Consider the following 11,457-nt stretch of genomic DNA (forward strand, 5'->3'; position numbering starts at 1 on the left):
GCCATGTTTACGGCTTTGCACTCTCCTTTTGGATTTTCTTCTGTATTGCTTGGGAGAGTACTTGGAGGGAGTTCAGTAACTTTCTTGCTCAGCTGTCCCACTTGTGCCTCCAAATTTCTAATGGAGGACCTTGTTTCATTCATGAAACTTTGAGTGGTTTTAATTAGATCAGAGACCATGGTTGCTAAGTCAGAGGGGTTCTGCTTAGAATTCTCTGTCTGTTGCTGAGAAGATGATGGAAAGGGTTTGCTATTGTTAAACCTGTTTCTTCCACCATTATTATTGAAACCTTGTTGAGGTCTCTCTTGATTTTTCCATGAGAGATTTGGGTGATTTCTCCATGAAGAGTTATAGGTGTTTCCATAGGGTTCTCCTAGGTAATTCACCTCTTCCATTGAAGGGTTCTCAGGATCATAAGCTTCTTCCTCAGATGAAGCATCCTTAGTACTGTTTGGTGCATTTTGCATTCCAGACAGACTTTGAGAAATCAAATTGACTTGTTGAGTCAATATTTTATTCTGAGCCAAAATGACGTTCAGAGTGTCAATCTCAAGAACTCTTTTCTTCTGACTAGTCCCATTGTTCACAGGATTCCTTTCAGAAGTGTACATGAATTGATTATTTGCGACCATTTCAATTAGCTCTCGAGCCTCTGTAGGCGTCTTCTTCAGATGAAGAGATCCTCCAGCAGAGCTATCCAAGGACATCTTAGATAGTTCAGAGAGACCATCATAGAAAATACCTATGATGCTCCATTCAGAAAGCATGTCAGAAGGACATTTTCTGATCAATTGTTTGTATCTTTCCCAAGCTTCATAGAGGGATTCTCCATCCTTCTGTCTGAAGGTTTGGACTTCCACTCTAAGCTTACTCCATCTTTGTGGTGGAAAGAACTTTGCCAAGAAGGCATTGACTAGCTTTACCCAAGAGTCCAGGCTTTCTTTAGGCTGAGAGTCCAACCATATTCTAGCTCTGTCTCTTACAGCAAAAGGGAATAGCATCAGTCTATAGACCTCAGGGTCTACCCCATTAGTCTTGACTGTGTCACAGATTTGCAAGAATTCAGCTAAGAATTGATGAGGATCTTCCATTGGAAGTCCATGGAACTTGCAATTCTGTTGCATTAGAGAAACTAATTGAGGTTTAAGCTCAAAGTTGTTTGCTCCAATGGCAGGGATAGAGATGCTTCTCCCATAGAAGTCGGGAGTAGGTGCAGTAAAGTCACCCAGCACCTTCCTTGCATTGTTGGCATTGTTGTTGTTTTCGGCTGCCATGTCTTCTTCTTCTTTGAAGAATTCGGTCAGGTCCTCTACAGAGAGTTGTGCTTTGGCTTCTCTTAGCTTTCTCTTCAAGGTCCTTTCGGGTTCAGGGTCAGCTTCAACAAGAATGCCTTTGTCTTTGTTCCTGCTCATATGAAAGAGAAGAGAACAAGAAACCGTGGAATCCTCTATGTCACAGTATAGAGATTCCTTGAGGTGTCAGAGGAAAAAGAAAAATAGAAAGAAGAAGGAGAAGAATTCGAACTTTAATTAGATAAGGTTCGAATTGTGCATTGAGAAGGAGTGGTACTCCATAAATAGAAGGATGTGAGAAGGAGGGGAGTAATTTTTGAAAAATTATTTAGAAGATTTTGAAAACATTTTTGAAAAACACTTAATTGATTTTCGAAAATAAGAGTGGAAAAGAAGTCAAGTGATTTTTGAAAAAGATTTGAAATTAGAAGTTAAAAGGATTTGATTGAAAACTTAATTTGAAAAAGATGTGATTAAAAAGATGTGATTGAGAAGATATGATTTGAAAACAATTTTAAAAAAAAAGATTTGATTTTAAAAATTAATAACTTGCCTAACAAGAAAAGATATGATTCAAACATTAAACCTTTCTCAACAGAAAAGGCAACAAATTTGAGATGTTCAATCAAATCATTAATTGTTAGCAAGAATCTTTGAAAAAGGAAAGAAATTGATTTTGAAAACACTTGATTGAAAAGATTTGATTTGAAAAAGATTTGATTTTGAAAAACTTTGAAAACTTGAAAAAAAAATTGATTTGAAAACAAAATCTTCCCCCTTTAGCCATCCTGGCGTTAAACGCCCAGAATGGTATCCATTCTGGCGTTTAACGCCCAAAATGCACCCTTTTTGGGCGTTAAACGCCCAACCAGGTACCCTGGCTGGCGTTTAAACGCCAGTCTGTCCTTCTTCACTGGGCGTTTTGAACGCCCAACTTTTTCTGTGCAATTCCTCTGCAGCATGTTATGAATCTTCAATTCTCTTGTATTATTGACTTGAGAAGACACAAATTGAAAATATTTTTGGATTTTTATCAGTAAGGAATAACCAAAATACAACTGAAATCAAATAATAATGCATGTTAGACACCAAACTTAGCAGTTTGTATACTACTGACACTATATGAAACACAAAGATACTCAAGTCAATAGAATTCAAAGATCAAAACAAAGAAATACATGCATGGATTCGAAAAATATAGCAAAAACATGCATTTGACACCAAACTTAAGATGAGACTCTAGACTCAAACAAGAAATATTTTTGGATTTTATGATTTTATAATTTTTTTTGTGTTTTTCGAAAATTAAGTGGAAAAAGATATCAAAATTCTTAATGAGAATTCCAGGAATCAGTGCAATGCTAGTCTAAGACTCCGGTCCAGGAATTAGACATGGCTTCACAGCCAGCCAAGCTTTCAAAGAAAGCTTCGGTCCAAAACACTAGACATGGCCAATGGCCAGCCAAGCCTTAGCAGATCATTACTCCAATAGCAAAATTGATAGAGATCAACAAGCTATTGTGATGATCAGTTGAAACCTCGGTCCAATAAGATTAGACATGACTTCTCAGCTAGCCAGATTTCAACAAATCATCATGAAACTCTAGAATTCACCTTCAAGAATTTCGAAAAAAAATAAATGCCTAATCTAAGCAACAAGATGAACCGTCAGTTGTCCATACACAAGAACAATCCCCGGCAACGGCGCCAAAAACTTGGTGCACGAAATTGTGATCAATACTTTTCTAAACATAAACAATCCCTAGTAATGGCTCCAAAGACTTGGTGCTCAATACCATGGCATAAACACAACTTCGCACAACTAACCAACAAGTGCACTGGGTCGTCCAAGTAATAAACCTTACGCGAGTAAGGGTCGATCCCACGGAGATTGGTGGTATGAAGCAAGCTATGGTCATCTTGTAAATCTCAGTCAGGCAGACTCAAATGGGTATAGTGATAAACGAATAAAGCATAAAGATAAAGATAGAGATACTTATGTATATCATTGGTGTAAGAGCTTCAGACAAGCGTATGAAGATGCCTTCCCTTCCGTCTCTCTGCTTTCCTACTGCCTTCATCCAATCCTTCTTACTCCTTTCCATGGCAAGCTCGTGTAGGGTTTCACTGTTGTCAGCAGCTACCTCCCATCCTCTCAGTGAAAATACGTCCCTGATGCTCTGTCACAGCATAGGCTAATCATCTGTCGGTTCTCGTTCAGGCCGGAATAGAATCCATTGATTCTTTTGCGTCTGTCACTAACGCCCTAGCCTGCTAGGAGTTTGAAGCACGTCACAGTCATTCAATCATTGAATCCTACTCAGAATACCACAGACAAGGTTAGACCTTCCGGATTCTCTTGAATGCCGCCATCAGTTCTTGCCTATACCACGAAGACTCTGATCTCACGGAATGGCTGGCTCGTTTGTCAGGCGAGCACTCGGTTGTCAGGCGATCAACCATGCATCGTGTATCAGTAATCCAAGAGATATTCACTAAGCCTCGCATGCTTGTAGAACAAGAATGGTTGTCAGTCACCTTGTTCATAGGTGAGAATGATGATGAGTGTCACGGATCATCACATTCATCAAGTTGAAGAACAAGTGATATCTTGGACAAAGAACAAGCGGAATTGAATGGAAGAACAATAGTAATTGCATTAATACTCGAGGTACAGCAGAGCTCCACACCTTAATCTATGGTGTGTAGAAACTCCACCGTTGAAAATACATAAGAACAAGGTCTAGGCATGGCCGTGAGGCCAGCCTCCCAATGAGGGTTCAATCATCAAAACATGATCAAAAGATGAAAATACAATAGTAAAAGGTCCTACTTATAGAAAACTAGTAGCCTAAGGTGTACAAAGATGAGTAAATGACATAAAAATCCACTTCCGGGCCCACTTGGTGTGTGCTTGGGCTGAGCAATGAAGCATTTTCGTGTAGAGACTCTCCTTGGAGTTAAACGCCAGCTTTAGTGCCAGTTTGGGCGTTTAACTCCCAATTAGGTGCCAGTTCCGGCGTTTAACGCTGGAATTTCTGTAGGTGACTTTGAACGCCAATTTGGGCCATCAAATCTTGGGCAAAGTATGGACTATCATATATTGCTGGAAAGCCCAGGATGTCTACTTTCCAACGCCGTTGAGAGCGCGCCAATTGGGCTTCTGTAGCTCCAGAAAATCCACTTCGAGTGCAGGGAGGTCAGAATCCAACAGCATCTGCAGTCCTTTTCAGTCTCTGAATCAGATTTTTGCTCAGGTCCCTCAATTTCAGCCAGAAAATACCTGAAATCACAGAAAAACACACAAACTCGTAGTAAAGTCCAGAAAAGTGAATTTTAACTAAAAACTAATAAAAATATACTAAAAACTAACTAGATCATACTAAAAACATACTCAAAACAATGCCAAAAAGCATACAAATTATCCGCTCATCAGACACAAACCTAACTTATGAAATACAAACTACATAGTATTTTAGAATACGATACATTTTTATGCAAAACTGTTTCTATTTTTATTTAACTTAATCTTAGGATGTGCTCTTTTTGTAACACCCTACCGTACAAAGTCTTATGCTTAAGTCATAAAACTGAGGTGGCGAGATATATGTATATATATATATATATATATATATATATATATATATATATTAATATAGTTGAAAAAGTTTTATATCTAGGAGACTTTGAAGGAAAGGGAAAAAAACAAAAGTCGCAACGTTCACGTAAACGAAAAATTTGCATACGAAGAAACATAAGATATATGTATATGAATAATAAAAAGAGAGTGTCAAAGATATAATTAACAAAGTTTCCAAATCGGTTTGCGAAGATAAACCGTCCAGAGCATATAAGTATATATATATATACATATATATGAAAGAATCCCAAAATGACCAAAAGCAGAAAAATGACAACTGTTTCTCCGAGTCAACCTCTAAGAGGGACAAACATAAAATAGAAGGTGGAGAATCTATATACATATATAAATATAAACAAAAATACACCCCTGAGTCCCAAGAGTTCTTCGCTTCATTAGAGTGTCCAGAATACAGAGTGATGCTTCTCAACATGCATCTGAAAAATCACGAAAGATGTATGGGGTGAGAACCGGGAGTTCTCAGTATGGTTAAGGTACCCACATATATAATAAATAAGGTCCCGGGAAGGCCAGAGGCGATCCTAAGGTACTTAAGGTTCTAACTCAATCCTAACTTAATCTCTCAAATTATAATTCACTCACTGTCTCATAAAAATCTATCTCTACAATCCACCTTCTATCTCCTTCGACCCTCCAAATTCACCAGTGCACAAATAAACAATACAAGTAAAGGCAAACACAATTAGAGTACAAGTAATGCAAGTAGCAAGTATCACAATTAGGCATACTAATTCACATAGGCACTCCAAATTAATGCACAAACAAGCAAATTAAACATATGCACATGATGCATGCCTATCCTACGACTTATTATATCATCTGTCGATTATATAGCCAACCCGACACGCCCTGGTAGCTAACCATGGACAGAAACACCTATGCAGAGCAAGTGAGTTTAAGCTACAACCTCCTTGCTACTATCCACTTAACCCAAAGCCAGTGGAATAACCACTACTGCGACTACTACTCAAGTGGGTGTTTAGAAGCTCAACTTGGAGTAAGTGGAATAATCCATTACTGCTGCTACTACCCAGGCGTCACAATCACTGATCTGGAGCAAGCGGGACAAACTACTATCCTTGCTACTATCCAGGTATCTCAAACATACATTCAAACAGTTTAAATCAAGCATCATCGTTATCAAATCTCAAACATTAACCTCGAGTAAGTAGGACAAACCACCATCCTTGCTACTACCCAGGTATCACAAACATACATTCATTCAAAACTCTATAATTAAATTCATTTCTCATAACTCTTCTTCCCTATCTCAAACCCGGAGCAAGTGGACATCGCCACTGCTTACTACCCGGGGCCACAATCACTTTTTCACAAACACATCAAACCTCAATTCCAAAACCTTCAAAAATCCCAACCCCTTTAAAACTTACCAAGACCCACCATAGTAACTCAAAACGAAACTTAACTACATCACATAAGTCCTCAATACACTAATTTACCATCTCCATCAAGTTTTCAATCCAACAACCTAAGTTCAACACAACATGTTTAATATACATCATCATGATCATAACCAATAATTCAAGTTCAATATAACAATATACATACTCATCAATACCTATATCATCATACACTTCAAATATCATCTTTCCACCATCATCAATTTCCCTCATGACCAACAATCATCAATCAAACATAACACATCAACTAATATAATATGTATCAAACACAAGATTCAACTTATCCTAGGTCGTCTAACCTAAGTTTTCACGACACCGTACATATTATATACGAGAAACCAAAACCATACCTTGGCCGATTTCTCCCCAAGCTCAAACATCTCAATTCAAGCCTCCAAGGTTCCAAATCAAGTGTTATAGGTTTCAGCCACCAAAAGCTCCAATTCAAGTATACCGCACTTCACCAATTTGACTTTAATTTCACATATATACAACCTAATGTCGTATAATTCCATATACATACAAATCTTCAATATCCTAATCTCATGAAATTGAAAAATTAGAAGGAAATTAATGATTCCTTACCTTACCCATGGATTAATTGGACAAAACCCAACAATTATCCACCGCTAGAGAATCCATAAACTATCAAAATCACCAAAATCACTCAATACTCACACCAAAATGTGAATTTAGAAAGTAGAAAAGAAACTGGGCACAATATATAGAGTTTCTTACCATTTTATTCGGATAAAAATGAAGAGGACTCTAAGACGAGCGCGTGGCCACTGATGGCTCGTCAATCAAAGTTCCGGATTGAAAGTTACGTGGATTTGAAGATTGAAATTGGAACCTAAGGTTTGCTAATGGGGTTTCTTCCCTCTCTGAAGTTTCCAGCGTAAAAAATGATAAGGAAGAAAGAAGGGTTGGTGCCCTTTAAGTGGGGGTGAAATTGGATTGGGCCTTGGCCCGTTTTAGGTTCGGTTTGGTCCGTTTGGCCCAATCTTATGCCAAATTCTTTAAAATTAGCGCCAAAATTCATATTTTAATTAATCATATCTCATTAAAATATAAAATTATATTTTCTAATTTATTTAATTAATAATTAATTTATTAACTAATTATTCACTAATTACTCGGAGTTTACATTTAAAAAAAATTTGCCAATTTTTTTTATAAAAAATGATACATCACACTTCTTTGCTCCTAAAGTTAAAACAAAGCTGCAAAAGCTACTTTGTGAAGTTACTAATCCATGATACATAACAATGTCTGAAATTCTTAGGTAAACAACTGAATATGTGTAATGACTTAAGGTGGCGATTATAGTATCATTTCCTCCTATTATATACCTCATCTAATAAAAAAGAGAGAAAGAAAAACCAAAGCCTATTCCACCATTTGCTAGAAATAAATTATACCTTCACCAGTAAACTTACCAACACCAGAACAAGGTTATATTGACTAGATTCATATATGTTTCCAAGATTAACTTTTTCAAGCAAAACTAGTATAGTTGATAGTTATTAGCTCAAGCCAAAAAAGTTAATTAGGCTTTTAAATTTGAATTTAACACTTCTTTTACATACCTTAGATTATATTCATTTAAAATTATCAACTTAAAAATCTTGAAGATTAGGAAACATAATATTTCAAATTTGAAAATGATAAATTAAAGCAAAATTAATTTGATAATTTTAAATTTTAATTTATAATAATGATGTCAAGTTAATGAATGAGAATTTTTACACATCTGAATAAATTTACAATTATTTATGTCTCTTGACTTAATTATTTTAAATTTTTTAGAGAAATATAATAAAATAATTTTATAATTTACTTTTTATTATTTTTATAATATCATGTAAATAACAAACACAATTGCTTCAATCCTATTGTCACTTACTTTTGAGTTTCATTATTCTTTGTAGATCTACATTTAACATAAGAAGAGTTAAAGGATTTTACTCTCATTGATATTAAGAACAAATTGAAAAGTTACAATAAGAGTCTTGGGGACTTCCCATCTATGCCAATCCCGGATGTCGAATTAACTTCCAGTGCTTTGATGACTAAGGGGGGTTAATAGCCTAATATGTGACGAGCTTCGTTATCTCAGATGTACATTAGCAGAAGAGCATAACAATCTCTTGGGTTAGCTGACAAATGAGCAGAAATATGTATATGACAAAGTAATAGATGTTGTAACCAAAAAGAAAGGCGGAGTTTTCTTCCTATATGGTTATGGTGGTACAGAAAAAATATTCGTTTGGAAGACATTGGCATCTGGGTTGAGATCAGAAAAGAAGATTGTTTTGATAGTTGTATCAAGGGGAATTGTTTCTCTTCTACTACCCGGTGGCAGGACAACCCACTCACGGTTTGCAATCTCCCTTAATTCGGATGAGTTTTCAATATGCAACATAAAACAAAGGAGTCCACTTGCAGATTTGTTGATTAAAACTAAACTTATTATTTAGGGCGAAGCCCCTATGGTTCACAAACATTGCATTGAAGTACTTGACAGGACAATGTGAGACATATTAAGGTTTACTAATGTAAACAGTCTTGATAAACCATTTGGAGGGAAGACAATTGTCTTTGGGGGTGACTTTAGGCAGATACTACCGGTTATACCAAAAGGTAGTAGACAAGACATTGTATATGCCACAATAAATTCGTCTTACATTTGGGATAGTTGCAAGTTATTGATGCTAACTAAAAACATGCATCTACAAGCGGGAGGCAGCAATGCAAGGTCCGCAAAAATAAAGGAATTTGCAGATTTGATATTAAGCATTGGAGATGGAAGATGTGGAACATCTCTAGATGGAGTTGATAAAGTTAAAATTTCAGATGACATCCTCATAAATGAGTCAGATGATCCTATATTTGCTATTTGTAAGGCAACTTATCTGGAGATGTGGGAAAGAACAAACAGTGATTTTCAAGCTGAGGAGCATGCTATTCTGGCACATACCTTGCAATTGGTGGACGAAATTAATAGCTACATGATGAGTTTGAATCCTACCAAAGCACAAACTTATTACAGCAGTGACAAAGCGTGTCCAATAGAGAACAACAATGACATTCTGGCATCAGTACACACTCATGAATTCTTAAACACAATTAGGTGTTCGGGCATGCCAAACCATGAGTTAACAGTCAAGGTAGGGACACCTATTATATTACTAAGGAACATTGACCATTCTGTTGGACTATGCAATGGTACTTGGTTGGTTGTTACTAAGCTTAGTAAACACATAATAGAAACAAAAGGTATCTCAGGAAAAAACGCAGGTCAAAAAGTATTCATCCCTAGAAAATGATTCTAAGTCCTTTTGACCATAGGATACTATTCAAGTTTCAAAGGAGATAGTTTTCTATTATGGCTTCTTATGCAATGACGATCAACAAGAGTCAGGATCAATTATTATCAAAAGTTGGTTTGATTATAAGGAAGCCAGTATTTACGCATGGTCAATTATATGTTGCGGTTTCAAGAGTTACAAATAAGAAGGGGCTTAAGATATTATTATGCCATGATGAGGACAAAAGCAATGAAATAGACAATGTGGTATACAAAGAAGTATTTAGGAATCTCGGTTAAAGATGGTAAAACAATGGAGTTGCTAAAAACTCACCATTTTAGGTAATTATTTTTTAAGTGTAATTTTTTCTCGTAGTTATGATTTATTTTTAAGGACTATTTATGTGCTTCCAGAAAGTTATTATGAACAATTGGCTAATATTGTGATGATTATTGAGAAGTATATATGTTCTAGAAAGAATGTGAAAGATGGATTTAATAGGCTCAATACCAGTCAATGTAATGTAGCTTATGTCTTATCTAACTTGCTTTGATTTATAAAGAGATAAATCATGCATTGGGCATTACGATTAGAATTAATTTTCTAATTACAACACAACACATGGTTAGTATTGAGTAAGAACACATGTTAGTGTAATAAACTAATTTTGAGAACTATATTATTAAATACCTTAATTTTAAGTTAATTTTAAAGTCGAAAGAAGTTAATATTGTAATTCACTTTATAAATACGACAGATAGACATTCATGGGAAAGAACAGGGACAACAAACTCTTATACACCCCACAAAACACAAAATATATTGTTATTGTATTTGTATGATAGCTATCAAATCAGTAAGCATAAACCATAATTAACTTAATTTATCTATCAATCATTAATATAAGCCACGAAATATGAAAGCAAGCATTTGATAGTGATTTCAGGAGACTCATCATCAAATTGAACAGCTTATTTCATCACAGATTAAAATGATTGACCCTCAAATGTAAAAAGTTAACAATGGCAAATCAATAGAAATGGAGACCCGAAAGGAAAGTGAACGAAAGCTAATCACATTTAGAATATATAAAGCTGCATGGAGGAATAAATTAGTCTATCAAAGATGAGAGATGTCACCTCTTCTTCTGCCTTCAAAAACATCCTCAGATGCTCACTTTGTTGAAGTTTAGGATGTGATGCTATTCTATTTACAAATAGGTCTAATACTTGCGCTTCATCTCAATAAATTCAGCACTAAAACAGAATTTTTTTTCTGCAGTAATAAACCATGACATGTGAAACTTCAGAACACCTTTAAAATGAACATTCAACGGGAATGAACAAGTCATCATCTAAGTAAGTTATGATCATGATCAAACTATTCTTATGATGACCACAGTTATTTACTAGAATATATTTCAAATAGGGACCTTCAACTTAATTGTTGAACACAACCTATTTTTTTTAATGCTGGAATTTTCACTACTAAAAATACCTCAGTTAAAATATTCTCATTACTACAATTAAGAAGGCAAATTTAAGTAATTAACTTCTGAAAATTAATATAAACAAGAAGATGATGCATTTAAAGAATCAAACTAAAGGTGCTATAAGCACGTGTTCCAATGATGATCCCTTTGTGGGATAAATAAGATTATCTACATCATCCTGGAGCTAATCATTAAGTTTAGGACTTTAAGCATTTATTTGCAAAATGATATAAGAGGTCAAATTATATTGGTTATTTTAAACTGTCAATATAAAAAAAAT

General features: G+C 35.4%; 1 protein-coding gene and 1 non-coding gene across 2 annotated transcripts; both read left to right on the plus strand.

Annotated features, from left to right (window-relative positions):
• The first annotated feature begins 761 nt into the window (after nucleotides 1-761).
• LOC130978789 (small nucleolar RNA R71) lies at nucleotides 762-869 on the plus strand. The gene has a single exon (XR_009086403.1). It is a non-coding gene; the product is annotated as a small nucleolar RNA R71 (small nucleolar RNA).
• A 4,946-nt stretch (nucleotides 870-5,815) lies between these two features.
• On the plus strand, nucleotides 5,816-9,703 carry LOC130975491 (uncharacterized). Its single transcript, XM_057900281.1, has 3 exons — nucleotides 5,816-6,046; nucleotides 8,534-8,754; nucleotides 8,941-9,703. Exons 1-3 carry the CDS (start codon nucleotides 5,816-5,818, stop codon nucleotides 9,701-9,703), a joined length of 1,215 nt encoding a protein of 404 aa, XP_057756264.1.
• Nucleotides 9,704-11,457: the final 1,754 nt, after the last annotated feature.

The sequence above is a fragment of the Arachis stenosperma genome, chromosome 4 (genome assembly GCF_014773155.1).
Source record: "Arachis stenosperma cultivar V10309 chromosome 4, arast.V10309.gnm1.PFL2, whole genome shotgun sequence".
NCBI lineage: Eukaryota > Viridiplantae > Streptophyta > Magnoliopsida > Fabales > Fabaceae > Arachis > Arachis stenosperma.